Source organism: Lichenostomus cassidix, chromosome 1, assembly GCF_008360975.1.
Source record: "Lichenostomus cassidix isolate B80296 chromosome 1, HeHo_3.0, whole genome shotgun sequence".
Classification (NCBI taxonomy): Eukaryota; Metazoa; Chordata; class Aves; order Passeriformes; family Meliphagidae; genus Lichenostomus; species Lichenostomus cassidix.
Window position 1 is genome coordinate 89327084 of NC_139479.1, and position 23424 is coordinate 89350507.

Consider the following 23424-nt stretch of genomic DNA (forward strand, 5'->3'; position numbering starts at 1 on the left):
CCAGCAGAGTTGTCTGCTATCATTATTTGTTTATGTTCACACTGAAGGCAGCCAGCAGAAATTGTGATGCTACAGCATAAGGCAAGAGAGCCCCTACACAAAAGAGCTTTAAAAGTGTTAAGAGTCAAATTATTCAACTGTGGGATGAGGAAGAGTCACTAGGTACAGTCTAGCAGCCAGCTAAGCTGAGCACGCAGGTCTTCTGACCTGACAACATCCTGCTCTGTAGCCATATGGTTCCCATCAGTCTTTCGAGGAAAACACCAAGGCACAACCACCAAACAAACTTGCACTCGCGGCTCTGGCATTCAGTGCTGTGTTTCCCTCAGCTATTACAGCAGCACCATGGTCACACATTTTCATATTATTCAAAATGAAGGTGACTTTGTACAGGTCTTTTTCTATTAAGGACCTTCTGCCTGACTAACGCTCTGAAATATCAGTCCCAGTCTCTATAGCTAAAGCCTCCTTGAACCCTGAAATGTTTACTTTCTAAGCTTGTTTTCCAGGAGAATATAATTTTCAAATGGAGTAAAATCTCTTCAGCTACCTGAAGTTACCCACTAGTTAAAAAAGAGAATGACTGTTAAGAAACTTAATAACATTCTTCTATTTAAAAACCATTTCACATAGGAAGGTAGGAGTTTGGCATGGCACAGGCCTAATCCCAGCAGATTTAACCAGTGAGATGAATCAGGATAGCAGCACTTGGAAATCACAGTATGTATAAAAACTTGTAATCTTGCCACTAGGGACCTGTCCCACAGCTCATGGGAATCAGTTGTGGAAATCTTTACACAGCCAGCTCTAAGCTTCAAAGTCTTAAAAACATTTTGGATGCAAGCCCCCACATGAAGGTGATTTCTTAAGAAAAACCACAAATCCATTCTCATTTTAGAACAAACCTTTGAGAAGTCACTTTCCTATACACAGACTGAAGAAATTCTTTCCTTCTGGTCTTTGAAAGAAGTCTAAACTGTCCAACTGCATCTCACACAACAAATGACCTATCAAAGTTGTATTTTCCTGTGCTCACAGTGTATTCCCATCTATACACTTCAACACGAACCTCCATATAAATATTTAAAACAGTGATACACATACATAATTGTATATATTAAATATGGTATTCCTAAGAGCCCCTGAATATGTTTACCTAATGAGATGATAAAAATAAAGGCAAAATTTACTGGAATGGGTGCTGTTCTGTAATACATTACACATTAATTAACTCAAGCATTTGATATAGCACCACTTACATGACAAGTGCTTTAGAGCTACTGAGCTCTTGTGTGCCACTGCAGAATGAAAGGAGTACAAAGCCCTTTTGACCCCCAAATCACAAACAAAAATGAAAATGCAGTTTGAATTAACATGGCATGCAGGAGTAACAATAAGATATTCTGAGGCTTTTGGCATTAAGGCACCAGATACCATTACATGGCATGCCTTGTAATGCATTTTTGTATTCATGAAACGTGCTTTACATAGATAAGTCTTTGGGGTTTTTTAAAAAGTTCTTTTGCTCCACAATTTTTACCAATGTAACTCCACACGTATGACTACATACAGAATATATTTACAATGGAAATTGCCACCTCTCAGATAGTCAAAAATAAGCAGAACCTTTCAAATGGCTTTACTAACTTGTTTTCCTTTATAGTGTCGGAAATGCATCACTATAGTATTTAAATACTAGTTTAATTAAACAAGATACCAGTGGTTAAGGAAGATTATACCTCTCCTTTGCCTAGCATTCTTAAAAACCAAGGAAGTATTTCTTCACTTCCTGCTACCGTCTGTGTGGCTCTGTACATTTCAGAAAACTTTTAATCAAATGGTTTAATTTTATGTTCTATTCGGAACTGCCTTCTGAACGGGAATCTGATTTTTCAATTACATCATCTGCAAAGTCATGTTTTAGTAAGTAATATAGGAGGAACATCTGAGAAGACAGTCTTGTGAAACAAGTTAAATATTAATTAATGAAGAAGTCAGATTTGTACTGAATTATTTACCAGCCCTGCATGTGAAATAAGGAGTACACTTCAGCCCTGAGTCTCTTGCTCAGTGCTCCAATGCTCCTATCAGTGATAGAACACACAAATGCCTAATTCTGCTTTGAGGCAGGGAAAAGAGAAACAACAAAGCTGAATTACTGAGTTGACCTAGGCTGTCTCTGCAGAAGCTTAGTCAGAGGTTAAAACATTGACAAGCAGTAGGATGTTACAGACAAAATGAATTTTTCATGGAAACAGAGATAGTTCAGGTAGTCTCAGCAATGCTCAGCATCAGACCAAGAAACGAGGAGGCAGGAGATTTTTCAAGTTCTCCAAGAAGCCTTTACCAACACTGTCCTCTTGGCCCGATTGGAATGGAAATCTGACTAAGTTATGAATGGCTCTATTAGATGTAAAAACACTCATGTCTACAGGCAATTAGTGTGCTGTCCTGGGAGCCTCAAAGTATGCAGGTGAGCACAGCGATGTTGCTCCTCAAATCATTCCCCTCCTGATGGAGCTAAGGATGAAGATGCTCACCAGTGTGCCATCATGTGTGCAGTGTTTGCCATCTAGACTCATGTCCTCCAGCAGTTTGCACTTTGTGTATGCATTGAGCACACTCAGGGCCAGTCCCTGGCATGAACTTCCCCGCTGGGTGAAGAACTGATGTTGATGTGCTCTGGCAACCAGAATGGTTTGTTATAAATCAAACTCCCTTCCTTCTGTCTCTGCAACCTCACATAGTCATACCCAGCAGGCCCTCCTCCGTCAGGCAGCAGCTTCAATCACTTCCCCCAGCAGTCAAGTAGTCTTTCTGCTAAATTTCTGAAGGATCAAGCCTTGGTCTGTTTTCAGCAGAGCAATGTAGTCAGTGGTTTTAAAAACCCAAAGTTCCTGGGGCTCTTCTGGAACACAGCACACTTCCATTGCAGAGCTTGTGTGCCATGGACTTTAAACAGACCAAAGGCTGGAAGTAGAAGGATCCTGCCTGACAAATCCCTAAGTATGTAGCTGTGCCCTATGAGCAAGAAACATTAGTCAGTGAGGAGCTGGTGTAGGTGTAAGGCTGTGCTGGTAAGCACAAGACTAGTCCCACTCCCAGGCTTTGGAGGGTGCAGTTCTGAGGTCACTTATTCCAGCTGACTAGGTTGGATTCCGCCCCGTTTTACAGCAGGTATGCAGAAGCAGTATTAATTAAATTTTGCATTAATATATAGAAGTAATTTATAGCAGTCACAGTAAAAGAAACTTCTTGGTTTAAAAAGCAGGTCTAATAATAGCTACTTCCTACAAAACTGCACCTGATTTCACATTTTAAAAATATAAATATAGCTTGGAAAACAACATGAAAGCGCTAAAATAGGAAACCCCCATAAATATGCTATGTTTTCCCTGCTGAATATCTCCAAAAGAGAAAAAACCAGAATAAATTTTGGAGCAAATTATCTTAGATGTATCTAAGAGAGCTATTTTTGAGCACTAGCAGAATGAAAAATTGAAGTTAACTGCAGAAAAAGTAAAGTGCTATAGGAGACACTCATCATTATAAAACTAAGAATATGCACATATGGTTACCAAGTCAGTCATCTCTTAGCTTTCAGTGAAAAGAAACGGAAAGGTTTTAGCTCATTTCTGAAGAGAAAAGTGAAAAGTTGAATCCCAGTGAGCCACACAATAAATAATCTAATTATAACTGAGCTATCATCTGTTTTATTTTAAAGTCTGTGAGTTGCTGAGGCCCTGCTCAGGAGTTTGAGCTTCTAGTTTTATACCAATATTATTATAGCCTCTTTCACTTTGACATACCCATGTCCACAGATTTTGCGATCCAAATACTACAAGGAAATACGTATTTCAAAGCAGCTGATTTGTTTTAGCTCTTGATATGTCAGGAAAACATTTTTATTAGTTTCACCTTTTTATAAATTACTAATTAGTGTCCTCCAGTCAAGATTAATGTATCCTGTTATTATGACATAAAATATGTGAAACAATAACAGAGAATTTGAATTGCATACTTGTGGGAGTTTGTTACCATAACTGAGGGGGGAAAAGTATCTATCAATACTTACCAAACTACAAGGAAAAGAAGTGTGATATACATACCACAAACAAAATGAATGTATCACAGCTACACCTCCTTACTTTCCTTAACATTTAAAAGTCAGCTACCAGAAAACAGCTCTTAGCAACGATCTTTAAGACAGTGAACTCACATTAAAGAGATCAATGCAGACTAGGCACTTGCAGTAAAAGTCTCTAGAAATGAGATGAATTCCACCTTTTAAAGGACCATGGGTAAAATGGGAAACATTAATAATTTTTGAGTGGCCAAGATTTCCCTGCCCGGTCGCAGTTGGCTCTTAAACAAACATTTTTATTTGAGGTTCTGCTTTCACTGTAAATTACATAACTTCTAATGGTGGGTTCTAATGGTTACAATTTACCATCTCCATATTGCTGTTTTTCACATAATTTCTCCATGTCCACATATACATTATATATATATATAAGGACTCCCTACTGTAAAAAAACTTTGAAAGCCTTTTAAGAAAACAAAGAAACAAGCTTCTTATAGGAGGATATAGGAATATACCTGCATGATCCTGTTCCTTCAAATGTTTTCATACTGCTCATCTCAAGATGCACCACATACATTTAAGTTTTCCTTAAGGAAACAGACTTAGGATTTTACTGTGCTACATAAAAAAGCGCTTCTCCAGTAATTTCTTCTCTTTGGCACTATGCACTTCACTTCTTAGGGATTAATGAAACACAGTGATGCATGACATGAATGGCTTATACAGACTGCAGGAAGAGAAGCCAATCACCTTTACCTGAAGTGGGAGACTTGCAACGCTCTAGCTCCAGGGAAACTGGACTGTCACTGAGTTCAGTCAGGCCTGAAAAAATGGAGTTAAAGAGTTAAGTTACAATCTAACAGGGCATGCTTCAACTTTCTTGGTTGATGATACTCTGCACTTTAAAGTCAATTTGGAGAAAGGAATGGTGTGAAATGAGAGAGAAATCATCTATTTCAGATAAGTGCAGTTATCAGGCTGTCACTGCAGCAATTTAGGCTTGGTTTAAAAAAAAAAATCACACCTCTTGTTAACTCAGATTTGTTTTCCGAGTGCCTCGGGATAGAAAAGAGTGACTGTACCTAACAAAAGAAAACAAGTAAGTATAGTTTAAAATTTAAAAGTCTGTGATATGACTCAAACTCATTCATCCCTGTCAAACTGATGTGGAAACAACTCTGTACTTTTAACTGCTGCATAATGCAGAGAGGAAATCTTAGAAGAGGGGAAGAAAAAAATAAAATTACTGCCACTGTGCAATATTAGAACTTTTATATGAATTCACACAAGATAGGTCATTTTAAAGGACACAGAAGCATTGATAATGTTGGCTGAGTATAACAGAATTTTTTAACAAGATACTTTATATATGGTTTATAAATATTTGTGAGGAAGACAGCACCAAGGAAAGCAATCCTAGTCTATAGTGCATAAACTTGAGCTTTTGCTCTGTGAGCAAACTAAGACCCACCTTTGGCATAAGCTGAATGTACAATTTCAAACATGCCTTTTGGCATGGTAGGGAGGGAAAGCCTGAGCTCATGCTGTCCTTTACCATGGGCTAACTGCTGAGTGGGTGAACTGGGCATGGCCACACCTATTCAAATGCACCCTTTGTATAGATCCTGTAATGCCGTGTGGCTCAACCTTGTTATATGGAGCTCTGGTACTCCATGCCATGGGCTGTGTGGGACTGATGGGCATCCCAGCCCAGACATTCACATGCCAGCAATGTGGACTTGCAGTGCTCACAGGGCAGAGCCCACAGTCAGGTGTACATCACTGTCATACTGATACTGCATTTACACACACTCTGCTTGTGCTGCATCCTGAAAATCACACATCCTACAGGAACCTTTCAGTATGCTTTAAATTGGCACCATGGCTTCTGTAAGACTACATGTTATAATTTTTACCCCTTCTGGACTCTCAGGCCCAGAGACCCTCACCACTGAAATTTATATTCATATAACAATCTTGCTTTGTTAAATTCTGCTGCTACTCAGTCAACGGTGCTGCACTCCTAGTATTAACACCAGTGGAATCTTAATGTAGGTACTGACAACTTTATTACAATGTATTTCTGAACTGTGAAAAGAACTGGGGAGAAGCCAGAGCCCCAACACGCAGAACAAAAAAAGCTTCTATCCCTAATGAAGATGCAGGAGCACAAGAATAATGCTGAGAGCCCTTCAGAAAACCAGTAGTATTGATTTAGTCTAAGTCAGCATTATCAACATGCTTGCTCCCGACTTGAAAAACAAGAGCTGCCAAACTAGGTATTATTGTTGCAAACCAAAGGTTTTTTATTCTGAGAAACGTACTTGAATCTTTGATTTAACTTAGAATCTGTGCTAAAATTTTATATTTCAATTACTTGTGAGTTCAGTCATTTCTGATGTTATGAGAATATTCAGAAGCTGTAATCATTTCGGGAGCCTCTCTAGTGCACCTTTCTTATAGCAAATCTTGATTCCACGTGAACCCAACGTTTCTGTATGTACCTAGAGATCTGGGACAGAATTGATTTTTGCTGCAGAACTGTCTGTGAGGTGCAGTGGAAGCAATTTTGGCACATTTGCATAGCATCAGAGGCATTGGATAAATAAAATATTATATTATTGTTTTTTTTGTAAATGCATTACAGAAGATACCAAAGTTTTAACACCTTGGTTATGATGTTCTAAGCATTGTATAATTAGTATTGGTGTTGGTTACAACGTCAAATCCCAGGTCAGATTTTGCTTCTAAATAGTTAGGTGTTTTTTTACTAAGGAGTTCATCAAAACAATATTACATCTCAATATATATTATGGTGCTATGGACTGAAATAGGAAAAACACCAAATTGGACCACCCAAGAGCAACTGCTGTAAGAAGAGCACAACTTTTTCAAGTTTGGCACACTTTTGCAACATAAAACATTAAAGATCCATTTCATGTTACAGTATTTTAAAATGTTGAACACATGGACTTCTCTGCAAACCTTGACTTGCTGTAAAGCCACTGTCACCTCTAGCAATGACCACCTACAGATGCTTTTAAAGAATTGCAATATATCCCCCTGTGAAACTTAAATGATACCATGTGCCCTGCACAAGAGCATTGGATTAATCTCACTTAGATTTACTTAAGCACTTCCACTTGCAGATTTTCTCCTGCTATGAATCGTTCTTGCTTTGAAATATTATAATGAGATCTGCTCATTACGCACCCATTTATCCAAAGGCTCTTTTAATCTTGCTAAATTCTAAATTCTGAAGATGTTGTAAGGCAATGAATTGCTCAATCATCATTCACTGAAAAGGATAAACACATATTCGTCAATTTTTATGAGTTACCTTTGATTCCACTGAGTGTTTCCCTTTGAGATAAGAAAGGGAGCTCTCAAGCTTTTCCTTGTACTACTGCTCATTTTTTACTGTCATTTCCTTTTTAAGGAAACCAAACTAAATATTTTCAATAATTTATCATATATAAATATTTCCATGTACCTCAGATTCTCCCAAATGTTTGAGAGGCTACAACAGCTACTGAAGTTAGATTAAAAAAATACTTCCACTTTCCATTTTGAAATTCTGTAGGCAGTTTGTGCCCCAAGATATTTTAGCTGGTTTTAGCCACCCCAAACCACCACCCCAGGAAATTTTGAGCCCACTTAGAGCAAGAAGTACATAGCAGTAAAAATAAAGGCAAAAACCTGACACAGGCAATGTGAACAACCACCGAGAGAAGATATATCCATTGACATTACAAAGAAATTGGCTTTTATTTGAGCAAATCATAAACATGTGTAAACAGTGCAAGATGTAAATATATCGCATAAGGCATTAAAACACTTTAAAACACATGTCCTGTGGATACTTTTCAAAGTTTACTGTGATTCTCATTTCCTCTTCATTAAAGGATGAAAACCCATACTGTCTAGTATGAGGTAACAACTTTAATGAACTCGTAATTTAAAATTATTTTTGAAATTTTAAATTTCTATCTATATTTTTGAATGATTCAGACTGATCATTTACTCTAAAGCACCCAAAGCCACCACATCTTTGCCTATAAATATATGAATTATAAATATATTATCATAAATATTCTCAAGCCAATAAAATAAGTAAACTCAGTGTTATCTTAATTCATCATCTTTACACTGAATCACCATACTATGATTTCTTTATATTTATATATCTCTATACATCTATGCATGCATTCTTTGGAAATCAGTTAGTTCAGCATATAGCTGCTGACTCAAAACCCAACCTATATTAGCTTCTTAGGTGTGACCCAAAGTGTCAATTACTGATATACAATGACTCATAACACAGAGTTTTCTGTGTCCTCCTGTCAGACCAAGGTGAGACTTTTGCTCACCTCCTCTCAAGGGACTGGCCTGAAGGAGGAACAAGGACTTCTCACTGAAAAGTCTTTATTATGAAAATTATTTTGCAATGTATCAACATCCTTTGGACTTGACAACCTTTTGGATGCTTCATAAAAACTATCTTCTTCTTCTACCAACAGATGGTATGAATTTCTAGAAGGAGATGCAAATTCCTTTTGCATCATTTTGGTATTTTTATATTCTGCTGGAGACATTACCCCTCTAGATGCAGTAAATGTACTTGTTTTAATATTTGAATGCATGTTACCCAAATCGATTGAAGAAAAAACCCAAACAACAACCAACCAACAACATAATTCTGCACTACTGCAGAATATAATCTTGTCATATAATCTTGCTACAAAGGAAGGTGCCTGCAGATGTTATAGCAAATGGAACAGGTCACCAACATCTGCAAGTTACCCCCAGCTCTGCACTAATGTTCACCTTAGCTTCTTCTTTTCCTCAAATTACTTCCCTGATCTGACAACTATGTTTCAGTCTCTTCCACTATGTAGCTCAGAATTGATTACATTTCTTCACTCTTTGCTTCCCTTTTCCCACTTTCACCTCCCAAACCAGAGAATGTGCTGGGTTAATGCTCTGAGCCCACTCTGGGTGCATTTGAGTCTACCTTACATAAGGACTCATTATCAAGCTATCTACAGATTTATTGGCTAAAATTCAAAACATTTATTCCCCCACTGTGCTCTGCATATTGGATGTCCTTGACATTGTAGATTATGTCTTTCCTCTGGAAAGTCTCTCTTCTCCAACATATTGCTTCTTTCTTCTCTTACATGTTTGGGTTTTGTTTATTTTTTCCTTTCCCTGTTCAGTTGCACGATATCCCAGACTGAAATATCAACACTTTCTTTCTTGACCAGTACTTGAAGAGATTCTTTTGTATAAACATGGCAATAACTATCTATCTATCTGTCTGTTTGTGTATCACCCTAATGATTCATAAATACACATCTCTAACTTAAGAAGGATTTCTTCCTTCCAAGTTAGAGTAGTAATCCTGTCTTTCTCAAATCTACTCAGGAATGTCCAAATATGAACTTAACATCGCCAAGATTAACTCTATTTTTTTTTTTTTTTGGTGAGGAAGTCTCCTCCTTACTACATCAACAGAGCTATCAGTATCACTGTCTTCTCTGATCCTGTAATCCATAATGTTGGTTACATCTTTGAACATCACACTTCAACTCTCATATTCAATTCTCATATTGTCTTTTCCTGCAAATTACCTCTAAAACGACCAATGAAAATCTAAATATCTTACTTATTGATAATCTCTCCTTTGGCTTCAATGCCTACAAGTCTTATTCTCTCATACTGATCCACATGAAATTATCTTCCTGGTTCATTACTTAATTGAATCAACTACTCATACATCTTCCCATTAACTTCCATTTTCGTTGATATAAGCCTTAAAACTTTAGACCTAATGCTTATGTTATCACATGACTGCTCCTGCTTTTGTCATAATAATATCAGCTTTGACTGCACAATTTCCAAGAAGAATTTACTTTTCCCATCATCATACTTTATGAGAGGAGATAAACTTGTAAGCAAAATCCAAAATCCTCTCTTAATACCCCTCTTAAAACTCATCTCTCAAATAAGAAACAGAACAAAGCACAACTTGAGAATGACTTAACAAGATATTTTCAGTCTGTGACAAATTCTGGTCCTGTTCTTAACCTTATTGCTTGGTGCATCTTTCAGATCATACAATATATACTCCTGTCTAAGTATCAAATGACAAAAGCAAGAACCAAATAATTTTTGAGGAAAGAAATTAAGCTGCTCATGATCCTGCCTAAAACTCAAGACTCATACTTCATAGGAAGATTTTGCAGACTTTTCTGATTCTGGGGCTGAAGATGGAAACAAGATAACACATTTTCAGCTATGAAAGACTCGAAGGTCCGAATAAAAACATTGGTAATTTTTGGCCTTAGAATTTATGAACATTTTAGAGGGGCTGGGAAAAGCCCCCAAACCTTAGACTGCTGTCTGTCTCTCAGGTTCTCTGTTACAGACTTGAAATTAGCAAGACCAGACTAATGGACTTTAAGATATCATCCACCAAACCTTTTTATGGACTGCTGAATTTGTAACTGGACTAGTCTTTTACCTAAACAGGCCACCTTTTATGAACTATTATGAAATAAAGTCACAGAAATCAGCCTAAAGGGATGGAAAAAATGCATTTCAATAGCTGCATCACTTCACATTTATGGGAGATGATAAAACAACTGCCACTCCTTTATCTTGCCTATACTTAATATTTAACATAAAATTGCCTATCCCGTTGTTCTGTGAGAAGTACTTTATAAAGAGGCATCCTAGAGACCTAATTACATATAAGCACTGCAGTTAATTAAGATACGTATGGCTCATCTGTTGAACAGTCATTTTTGCAAAATTAATTATAACTTTGTTCACTGGATTCTGCAGTGATGAATACTAATATTTAAATTTCATACCAGTATAATTCAAAATTTAAAGATATTAAACCCATTAATTTTCATAGCCCTCTTTGATGTATGTGTTTTTATGCCCACTTTACATTCCCCATCAAAGATCAGAGGCACGAGATGGTTCCCCAAAGCCAAATATTTAAGTACCAAACCAAGATTAAAATTTTAAATTTCACAGCATCCAATTCAATGGGTACCCTTTTAAGCCACATTGTTCTTCTGAAAAAAGGTAAGAATTAATTGATAACTACAGGTAGTGCCATTGCAAAACAAGAAATGCTTCATAGTAGTAAATATACATGGAAACGAATATAAAACCAAAGAAAGATACTTTGTCACCAAGAACATAACATCATTGAAAAATTATTTCTAAGGCCCAATCAGCCCCATGTAACACTGAGGTTTTCTCTTTGAAAGAAAAGAATTTCTGTACAATAAAGGTAATTGTCAAAAATAAGCATGGTTGACATCACAAAATGTAGTAAGTTTGCATGCATGCTGAATGTGTTTAAAAAAACACATTACGAAGCACAAACACATGGGTTTAAGTCAGGCATAGTCCAATCATGATAAAGCTTTTTGCCTAACCTTTATAGAACTTACTCTGATAGGAAGTACGGATCCGTTTCGTTAAATCTGGATAAAAGTTAGACAGGCCACGCATGCAAAAGTTGTCTTTGGAACATGCCAGTACACCAGCATCAGCAGCAGGCAGAGGAAAGAGAGAAAAAACAGTCTAAAGTGAAAGGAAGTGATATCATAACCAGCATCTAGAACAGCCAAGGTGAAGAAATTTCAGCAGATGCTTACCTTCCAATTGGGAGATACAACAAGAAAAATAATCAAAAAAAGTAAAGGATGTGGGATGGATGGTGAGAAAGCAGCTGAGGCTTTTTTTAGATGCATAGTTTCTGTGAGCAATCTAGAAGTGTGCAATCCTTCTTAGTGGTCATTTATCCCCAGTGGGCTCCATTCTGGCAGCACTGCCTTGCTGGAATGATGCCTTAAAGGATTGGCCCAGACTGCCACTGACAGAGAAAAACCCTGTGTGATACAGTGCTGAGAACAGCTTTTTCTACACAAGCAATCCTCCACCTTCTATACAGGGCTCTGCAGCATGGTGTTTGTGCCTAGCTGCTCACATTTCTTAGGGAGCTGCCGTGAGGCTGGATGAAATCAGAGAGAAAAGTTGAAGGTAACTTGAAGCTGCTGTCTCTTCTCTCCTCTGCTGTGCCCAATTTACACATTTAACACTTGGCACAGATGGGAACTAAGCTTGCCATGATTAAATGCACAGAAAGTGAGACAAATGGTCTTTCAGAAGCAGAAGTAGGCCTGAAAACTTACATTTTATTCTCTAACTTTTAATTTCTGTTTGGAGAGTAAACACATTCCCAATCAAAAAAATATTTTCCATAACTCTATGGAGAAGTAGGATTTGGTGATTTAGTGCAGGGTCTTCTGATGAAAATGCTGATGGCATAAACCCACTATAATCTGTTGCTTTTATAATTTTAGGGTTAAATTTAAAACTTCACATTTTAAAAGATGTTTTTACATCTAATTCTAAAACTTCACCGCTATGTAAAACACATTTCATAATTGTGTCTGACTCTAGCATGTTGCTATGGAATATGTCAAGTGAAAAGACTTGAAACACGGATGATCTGAGTTTTTCCTCATACAAGTAAGTGTTTAGATAACCAATGAAGTATGGTAAAATTTAGCTGTAACAAAGTACTAATATTTCAAACACACAGTGCATAATAACAATTATCAGTTACGAAAGTGATCGTCTTAGCATCAGATTTTAAAATGGGGTACAGCTGGATGTTGTAGGTTTATATCAAGAACTTCAGTCCACTAATTAAGTACTTAATTTGAGCTGCTTGTGATATCTACTTAACATTGCTCCCAGGTCTTACACTTCTCTAAACACAACTGACTAGTCAAATGAGTATCACCTGGCAGAAGATACATTTAAGCTTAAATTGAAGTCTTACTGATTGGTATGAACTTATTGAAACCAGAAAGAAAATAGCATACAAATTACACTTCAAGTGACTGCCAGAGAAACATAATTGCTTCGCTCATTATGATTTTTTACAGACTCAGCTAAGGGAATTACTTGCTGACCTCCATCCCAAAAGAAAAAACCTCATAAAACATTTTGTTTCTGAGGAAGTGCCCGCACCTAGAGCATGTCAAGTTTCTTTTGCCAAGTTATAGAAACTCCATTGGCTGGCAAATAGTCATGCAGATACTCAAAAGCACTATAAAAAGCCACAGGCAAAAAACCCAAAGGAACAAATCAGGCTGATAACCACAATGATTTGTTTCCTACCTGCAGCAAACTGCCTGCTCTTGCGCGGTGAGCGGGGCTGGCGCTGGTATGGATCACTCGATCCATAGAGGTCCACGGTGCTCATGCTCAGCAGGACTGTCTTCTGCATGAAATCCACAACAGCCAAACCATTGCAGTTCCCAAATGCCACCCTGCAAAGAGAAACGTCCCTCACAGTGTTAGTCGTATGTAATTAAGTTCTAAAAACACGAATTATTGTGTATTATTATAAATTCTGCACAAACTTTTTCTTCAGAAACTACTCAAAGCTTACATTTTTTTGTCTTACAGATTTGTAATCCTGAATTTTTAAAACTGTTTTCTGAATTAACTTCCCAGAAAGCAGATTTACAACTTCTACCAGCTTTCTGTACAAAACACATTACAGTTATGTCTAAACTTTGCTTCACTGTACAACATAATTCTAGTAATAATGAGATAAATTAAGCCTACAAAGCTGGACATGGATCTTAAAAAGTGGTTATGTATTTATATAAATTACAAATATAAAGTATAAATATACATACATGTAAAAATAATTCTTTTAAGCTAAATATAAAGGATAAATGAAATATATTAGGCTGTATTGTGGAGATACCCAAATCCAAAAGGTATTTATAAATTTTCCTTCCAACTCTGTCACCTTATCTACAGCAGAGATTCCTGTTAAAACAGTCTCTACCACTCTGAAATGCTTCTGTGAATGTATTTTGACAGTGGTTTGATTTATGGGCAAGATCCCTCTCCTTTAGTATCAGTCTGCAATTTTAAATTCCAGACAGAAAGGATTGCAGGTACAACTGCAAAGAAACTCAAAACCCCAAACAATATTCAATCATATTCAGAATCACTTGCTATCAAGTTCTGTCATTTTATGTAAAAAATGATTAAGGTGGTTAGTTCAAATCCCTGAAAAATACTTAAGGTCTTTATTGACACTAAAAGTGAGCTGTGCACTCACCTCCACCTATCTCCAAAATATCTGAAAGGAATTTGTGTGTGAAAAAAAAACAATGCAAGAGAAAAGTAATGAGGTGGAGGACAGAGAAGCAGGGAAGCTACAATTTTCCTCTGATCCACCTTTTCTTATGCTGCTTTCATTACTAAAAAAAAAGTTCCATATAGCAAATAAAGTATAATGAAATTATTTTTCCTAAATTGTCACATTAGTAAACTAAGGCACCATCTACAACAGTGGCTAAAATTCTACTGGTTGTTTCTATACTCTGTTTACCACCTTTGTGTTAACACTGATTTTAGTACAGCATCTATGGAAATACTATGAATACACTGATTTTTTTTTCCCCACTGACTTTCTTTCCCCATTGGAGTGGCATCCCTCAGGGGCCCATACTGGAACCAGTACAGTTTAATTCAGTCTTTACCAGTGACAGAGACAGTGGAATGGAGGGCACCCTCTGCAAGTTTGCAGGCAACACCCAACTGAGATGTGCCTGAGGGACAAGTGCCATCCAGAAGGACCTGGACAAGCTCGAGGAGTGCTCTCCTGTGAATGGGGGGAAGGGCTTTAAACTAAAGGAGAGTTGACTCTATGTGTTCATAAGTCTGCATTCTGGGTGGAGAAAAATATAAAGGAATAAAAATGACAAATGTCAATCTCATCTATTAGTACTTCACGTTAAAAAATAGCCATTTGCACTTTGAAAATGATTAACCTGTGATTTATTAATTTTGGAAAACATGAGTCACAAGGAGAGCTAGTGATCATTCACACCCCTGGTTAGCAATTTAACAAAATGCATAATTTCCTGATCTGTATTTTTGTAAATTTCTCTAATTTCATACACATGGATCTAATATTTCTTAAACTAATTAGTTTAAAAAATAATCAGAAATTGCTCATTAATATTATAACACTTCTGAGGATTGGTAAAAAAAATCTAGACAGCCATTACTATTAACAAGGCTTAAGATAAATTGCTAACAACAAAGTCCTTATGAAATCAGATACAAAATGAATTTCTCAATTTTGAGCAATAGAATTAGTTGCTAGGTAATGTTCTATTCTGTTGGTATGTTTCACAGAAATGTCATAAAACCCTCATCAGACATTTCTTAATTAATATGCAGATTAGCTGAAAACTGTTACCCCATGAGATGGTAATAAATTTTCAGTGACTGCTTTCAGTCCAACAGAACTTACTTTAAAACAGATTTATTACTCATATTTAACTTTGTTCCTCAAGGTTATCCTAGTTCTTCAGTTGTAATTGAAGCATTTAGCAAATTTTTTTTTCTACTTTCATAACATGAAGTTGGTTTTGATGATTCATTTCAACATAAATAATACAGGTGTTAATACTTTTAATTTGTTAAAAATAAAAAAATACAATAAATAAAATTTTACAGTGTCAGATTCTTTCATCTTTGCTGGAAATAAAGGTTTTTTGCATCTCACTTTATTCCTATTTCATGGCAGCAGTAAAACAGTTCCAGAAATCAGAGTAATTAAAAGAATACTGAAAATAGACTCTCCAGAACACATTAGCCATTTTATGCCTTTGACCTAGTTAAACTGTTTAGTATAGGAAGGAAAATTAGGCAAAAGATGACCCAAATAACTAGGATGGCAAAAATTACATGTTCTCAGGCTTCATGCTAAAGTGGCACAGATTTTCCACATTGTGCAGATAGATAACAGGTGACAAAGTAGTAAACAAAAATTCTGATGAAAGAAAGGACTGTGCCTTGGCATAGGCCTGAGGAAAAGGTTAAGAGAGACAACAGAAAGGAAGAGAGAAGAGAATCTGCAGAAAAAATGTAAGGAAAAAGACCTTTCTTGGGCAGCTTTTGTAGGAAAGTTAAATTTAGGTTGTCAGCCTATTTTATTCATACATGCATTTATTTCTGAAATACCCATGTACTTAGCATATGGTGTTTCAAAGGAGGCTCTCCTGTAAACTGTTATTGCACGTAGCAAAACAATTGAGAGCATCTGATATAATCAAATCCGTGGTTTAGGAAACCATTGTGACCATTAGGAGAACCACAACCTATCAGAGTAATTTACAAGTGACAGAATGGTGTGATTATTCAGATGCTGCCCTGAGGTTTGAGACCTGCAAGGGAGCAAATCAGGCAAAACCTAAAAAGTGACAAATGCGTCAAGCTATGGTAAAACAAAAGAAACTCCTAGAATTCATGAATAGGAAACTATCTAGAAATTCAGACTGAAAACTTGAAAAAAACAGCCCCTAACAGACAGTATTTATGCACAAAAGTAGAAACTCTGCATTAAACTGCCAAAGCCTCTGAAAAGAGTCCAGTGACTTACTGAAAATCAGTAGGAGTCAGCACCTAACACCCATTACAGCCAATGGTTTTGCTGAAGTAACACCTACAGGGAAAACCATTTTAATGTATATGGGTGGCTCTCAGTAAGAGAAAACATTACAAATTTGCAAATAAATTGAACCTGAGGAAACAATTACACACACTCATTTGCATTGCCAGACAGAAATACAGCATTTAAATGCTCCCTGTTCAATTCTCAGTTTCAGGTCACTGGTTCTTGTGCAAACAGACATTAGCAGAGACATAAAAATGCTGCTCTCAGAAGACAATTTCCAGCTAAGATATGATGTCATGATAAATGCCATTTAACAGTTAATCACTTCACCATTTTCTATTAAATACATTTCACCTCAGTGAACCTTTCAAAATAACTTTGAAAATTACAGATTTGAAATGCAATTAGATCTTATTTGAAATGATGGAAAGAATTATGTGAAAAGATTCAGTCTTTTAAATTGGATTAGTAAAAATATTGGCAAGAATGGCAGTTTAACATCCCATATTACAATCTCTGTGTCAGTTCAAATAATTTTTCCCCAAGAATCTGATTTTCAGCACCTTTTGAATACTTTGCTTTGACCTTAATTGTCTCTGGGAAATTTGAAAGTAGAGTTGGAAAACACAGGATTTAGAGCAATAAACAATAAATCAATGCAACCTTAATTCTGAACTACTTACAGTCCATAAGCAGAGTTTACAGCAAGACTGGTAATCTGTTGAGGAGGCTCCCCATCCACCCACACCAGCTGGATAACAAGATCTGCCTGGTAGCCAGGAGGCATCCGCACAGGTCGAGCCTTCACGCTGAGAAGAAGAGGTACAAAATAAGAACAAACATACAAACACTGGGCCATGAATAACAACTGCTGTGAACGGTTATGAGCAGTCAGCTTGAATGGAAAACTTAAAATATTTGCTTTTGAGACTTTTCAAAAGGACATTTCTGTGTATTTCTGTGTATTTTTGTTCTGAAGTAAAGCACAACAAAAAATGCAAAGAGGTATTCATCTTAGTCATTAGTACATTGATGCTGTACACAGTAATTTACAGGTAAAGTCCACAACTCAGTGCATTTTTACTGTAGCTGTTACTGGAGAGATGGCTTATATTGCACCCCTTTGCACACAGTCATGTAGTGGAGCAGTCTATTCCATTTAATCCTCTACCCCTGGGGAAAACAGTCCTCTAAAAAGACTGAGAAATAAATGGAAAGGGAAAGAGAGTAGCTAGAGGACATAGACATGGACCACACATTCTGAAGAATCACAATTTTTGGTGCATAGTATTTATTTCTGCTTTGAGTCCTTCTCTATACATATATGTCTACTATACCTAAGCAGTATTATCCTAAGTACTGGGTCTTGGAGAAGAGATCTTTGATGACACAGGTCATGGTCCTGAACATGACTGTAATGTGACTCTGCAAGTTTTCCAAGCAGCCCTGGCCCACACACCTGAAAAGATGATGGGTCAGATTGGGAAAAACACAACTAATTCCTATTCAGAAGCAAGTAAGTAAACACTTCTTTCAAGAGAGGATATTCAAACTCCTCATTCAATAACCAGGGCTATCAGGTTCTTTGCTACTCTGAGTGCACCTGCTGGGATAGAAGCCTTGGTGACAAATAGGGCTACTTGCAATCTTGGAGAATTGAAGATAGATTGAAGAAAACTGAAGTAAATGGAAATAAAACATAACCACAGAGTAACACCAGGGCAGAAGTTCTCAACAAGGTAACTCCAAGAGCACAGTGGGTAATATACAAAGAAATTAGTGCTCCAATTATGAAAGAAGCCATGGAAAACAAATGACAGTGCAGTACTTCTCCCATTTTCATGGTTTGATATGGAGCATTGGGTGTACCTTATGACACAGATAAAATCTCCAGTTCAGTGCTAGCAGCAGAAGCTTTTTGAAAATTTCTTAGAACATAAAGAGTATTTTCTTAATGAGACCATCTTATCTGCTGTTCTGACCATTGTAACCTCACCTGTCTGCCAGAAACCCACTGAACTCCCCTTCCTCAACAGGACAGAGGAAGAAAGTAAGATTAAAGAGCTCATGGGTTGAGGCAGGACAGGGAGATCATTTACCAATTACCACCAGAAGCAATGCAGACTCAACTTGGAGAAAATTAATTTAATTTATTGCCAATTAAAAATAGAGTAGGAGGGTGAAAAATTCTTTGAAACTAAAATTACCCTCTCCTCTCCCTTCATTTCAGGCTCAGTTTCACTCCTGACTCTTCTACCTATTTCCCCACCCCAGGCAGCACAGCAGGGGTGAGGAACACTGTTTGTGGTCCAGTCATAACACTTTGTATCTGCCATTCCTTCTTCATGCAGTTCCCCCGTTCCAGTGTGGAGTGCAGTTCTTTGGGAACAGACTGCTCCAGCATGGATCTCTCATGGGCCACAGTTTGTGCCAGAAAACCTCTTCCTGAGTGGGCTCCCCTCCCTGGGCTGCAACTCCTGCCAGGAGCCTTTTCCAACGTGGGCTCTCCATGGGGTTCAGGGGAACATCATGTACCATTGTGGTCTCCTCCTCAGAGGAATCTCTACTCTGGTGGTGCCTGAAGCAATTCCTCCTCCTCCTTCTCTCACCTTGCTGTCAGCAGAACTGCTTCTCGTTCTTTTTTTCTTGTTCTTTTCTCTTTGTGCAGCATTTTTGTATTTTGTTAACTTTGTATTCCCAGAGGGTCCACCCTCTTGTCTGAGGGGCTCAGCTGTGCTCTGCTGTGTCCAGCACAGGGCAACCCCAGCTGCTTCTCACAAAGGCTGCCCTGCAACCCTTTGCAGCAGCACCAGGGTACCTGCACCTGATACCTCTTTGGTAACTGCCTGTTCAAAACACATTCACACCCTCAGCAATACAGTTTATGCTCTACTACTTATATTTCTTTTCTAGAGGATTCACAGACCTTGCCAAAACTTTCCCTTATTTATTACTTCATGAGAAAGTCATCCCTCATCTATCTCTCGAAATGCATTTCCTTAACAGCAGCTTGGCACATTCACTGTTCTATTTCTTTTCCCTGTGGTACTCTTCAGACCTTACATATGTATTTGTCTGGAGCAGTAATCAGGCACTTGGCTTGGATATTGTCATACAAAGATGTGACAGTACAGTTCAGCAAGTGCTCGACCCACTACAGTTGGCAATAGCTTTGTATTTCTGTTTTCTATTAACAGCAAACCTCTGCTCAGAGTTTTGCAGTGTCTGACCTGTTCTGCTGGCACTAAGGCTTTGCCCTTTTCTTTGTACATATGATACATATCCATGAGCATTTCTGAGGTGATGCTATCCATAACCTTAATGAAGTAAGCCTGGGATTATGCAGGAGTATTTGTAGTGAGAACAAAGGTATGAATATCTGTGAACTTAAGCTGCTAAGAGAGAGGGATCTTTTGAGATCAGGATAAACTGGAACCAAAAGCAAGAACTGTATACAGTAAAGATGCATTATTTTCAAAGAAACTTCAAAGCAAGCAGAAGCTGAATATTTTACTCAAACAGTCCTTCAGAGTATCTTTGTGATGGAGCCCTTCAACTTCTAATGTCTTCTAAGCCTTTAAGAGGCATTAATAGTTGTGGTCCTTCCATCTCGCACCCCATTTTCAGCTTTCAGTTCCTGCCCTTAAAAGTGTTATAAAAATATAAAACAGGCAAATGAGATCCAAGAACCAGGTCTTAGTCTAATGCCCTTTCAGCTGAGCTTTCCATCCATATTTTCTAATGGATAACTGATGATGTGGGGGAACACAAGAGTAAAGCATGCTGCTCCAACAAGTATCTGTCAAAGCAATGCATTTATACTTTCCTTTTTCTAAACAAGCAACCATGAGACTGACAATGGCTGCAGAATTAATTCCTATTTTCTAAAACATGTTTTTTAATGTGGTATTACTTTTTCAATGTGCCTTTAATGGCATACTGAAAAAATTAGACAGCTTGAAGTACCTTCTTAGTTTTCTTTTGTATTGTTGTCACCTGAGGGAAAAAAGCAAACACCTTTCTCTCTAAATATTTTTCACTGCAAATTTGAGGATCTACTTTGGCAACATGAGTATTATTTCACAGGGATTTTCTCTAAGCATAGAATAAGCTGTAGGTGATGAAAGACCATAATAATGGAGGGAAATAATTACAGATTTCATGATTAACACTGTCATTCCCATGTTTCTGTGACATCTTCCTGCTTAAGTATCTTTGAGCTATTTCCCTTGTTTCACTAACCATCTTGCATGAACAGTAATGCAGATATTCAATTCCTCTCCACCTTGATTTGGACTGCTTTTTTTTTGAAGTGTTTAAAATATAAGCCTAAACAGACTGCAAGAGTATGAGCAGGAGGAATGTAGACATTTCAGTGATTTCCTTGACATGTTCTTGTTATGCTACACTGAATTTGCTTGTTGCAAAGTTTTGGTTTTTAGTTTTCTTCACAAGATATTCACAGTTCCTTGTCACTTTGGAGTTACTTGAAGCTACTGTCAAAACCCTTGACTGACCTAATTTTGGGATCGTATCAGAAGGCTGGGAACAAAAAGACTGATATTCTTGGTACAGCTTTATGATAACAGCATTTACATCAAAAGTATTTATCTGCATAATCACAAATGGTTTCTCAGGTTATTACAGCTGCATATTTCACTGCATAATCTTCTGAAAGAAGCTAGAGCAATATTTATTCAATACTGCTTCCTGCCTCCCTTGGTAACAGTTACTTTTGATTTCAGAAAAGTGCCAAGTTTTCATTACTTCAGTCCCTCCAATTATTTTCCTCCTAGTACCTACTCACAGACACAAAACCATTCAGTCATTCTGACTCCTGGCTAGAAAAAATGATGAAGTGTGGAGTGCCATTCACTTTCTGCAACAATGCTGAGACGCAGATATGCAAATAAACATAATGGAGCCAGTTATGTATGTGTGTAAAATTTTATATGTATTATCAATATAGTTCAAGCTGTGTACTCAGCCTCCATGTGCAGGTGGCTGCCACTTTACATTATTATTGCTGTATTTTAGATTCTGTACTGCTGCCCACCTGAATAACTTGCATATTAAGTCAACAGAATCATCCTGGTTTTTACTGGGTTTTTTTGTGCGTTTTCAGGCGCTATTTTCATTTTACCATCACAATTCTGCATAGATCAGAAGTTTTAGACAGACATGGCCTGTGGACCCAGCTAGGATTTGGGGGGAAATGTGTGGATATTTGTATGTCCTTCCTTATTGAAAAGGATAAGAGCACACATGACTACACTTTTATGTAAATGTAGGAGGGTGCCAGCAGTTCCAGTGGTGTAACTACTCTGACTTTGAAAAATCACTTCTCAGTCGAAATAAGATTCCAGTTACTTTGTATAAAATTTGACAAAAATCTATGGGACAGTTTAATGTGAGATTATATGGAGTTAAGAAAACTTCTAAAAACTAACAAGCAGAACTTCTGGGGGTTCATGACAGCTTTTCTGCCTTCAACATCAACCATTCCTCTCCTTGACAGACAAAATCAAGCAAGAATCTCTTAAGGGAAAATCTTAGCCAGTAAAATGATTGCATTCTTCCTGATTTCAATGTCATAAATAGGTTTCACATTTTGACCTTTTTAGTAGCTTATTTCTGCCTCTTCTATTGATTTTCAGTTCAAATTAATGATTAAACTGAGGTCTGAAGTTCAACTGCCTGACTGAATGAGGAGGACAAATGAACAGGATGCCAAAAATTACTGTTAATTTCACAAGGACAATATCACAATATTGCTTTTAAATGCTAATGCTATTTTCAGGAGCCAAGCAGCTCAAAGTATCTGCAAAGTCAGGAAATGTTAATTTAAACTGCTTTTGAAATAACTGAGGCATTAAAAAGATTTAATAATAATTAGACCAAAATAATAATGAATTCACTAAAATGAGAGCAACTGTTGTCAGCAATGCACTCTAATTGCTGGAAAATTACAGTTTATAGTTTTGTACAGAATTCTTGTTTTAAACTATTCAAACCTATAATTTGTCTGCCTTATTAATAACAACATATTAATCTACTCCAAAACAGTGACAATGTATTCTAGCAGAAAACAATTTGCTTCTTTCTAAAGATTAAACAAATATACACACAGTGCAACTGTTTCATAACTGCCTATTTTAAAGATTGTTTCATAAGCATGAACACAGGTTCCATGCTTTACACACCACAAAATTCATACTGTTCTTTCATAAAGAAAAATTTTAGTGTTATACTAATTAGTCAAGGAGAAAAAGCTTTCCACATGTTGGCTTTTATGGAAGTTTCTTCATGGACTATTAAAAACAGCTTCCTCAGAAATTTATTGAAGATTTACTCCTAGAGCACACTGGAAAACAACAGTCAAACCTTTACTGTAACAATTTATATTCTTCATAATTACTTCTATCCTTTTAAAATTCCTTGTTGATTATTTTGCCTTAATTGTTTTGTTTGTTCCATATTCTGGTTTATTCTCATTTTGTGTAACATACATACAATTAACTTCTTTTTCTTGGTAGTTGATGAATTGATTAACAGATAGGAATTTTTTAAAAAGACAGATCTTTGAACAATGGCATAGACTTACCTAAGACATGGGATACTATCCTTCATTGTTCCTTCACATGCTACAGTGTTGGTACTGCCTGAGAGGCTCTTTAAAGAAGGAAGCTGGGAGGAGGCATCTGGAAATGGAGGATTTGTTTCTGGTTCAGGTGTAATGATATCTTCTACTTCACACTGAAGTCGAACCTCTAATGACTTAAATAAATAAAAAGCTTAGTTATCATTTAATAAG

At 37.0% G+C, this 23424-nt stretch overlaps 1 protein-coding gene across 8 annotated transcripts in view; it reads right to left on the reverse strand.

Annotated features, from left to right (window-relative positions):
- Positions 1-23424, reverse strand: part of STXBP5L (syntaxin binding protein 5L) — a 184078-nt gene that overhangs the window by 37400 nt on the left and 123254 nt on the right. For 3 of the 8 annotated variants that reach the window (XM_085070122.1, XM_085070081.1, XM_085070083.1), the window contains exons 16-20: positions 23215-23387; positions 17294-17419; positions 13301-13452; positions 11560-11631; positions 4841-4906 (exon numbers count right to left, since the gene is read on the reverse strand). In XM_085070122.1, coding sequence (XP_084926248.1) covers positions 4841-4906; positions 11560-11631; positions 13301-13452; positions 17294-17419; positions 23215-23387 — 589 coding nt within the window. The remainder of the gene's footprint in view (positions 1-4840; positions 4907-11559; positions 11632-13300; positions 13453-17293; positions 17420-23214; positions 23388-23424) is intronic. The other 5 variants (XM_085070131.1, XM_085070101.1, XM_085070111.1 and 2 more) reach the window with 3 other exon arrangements.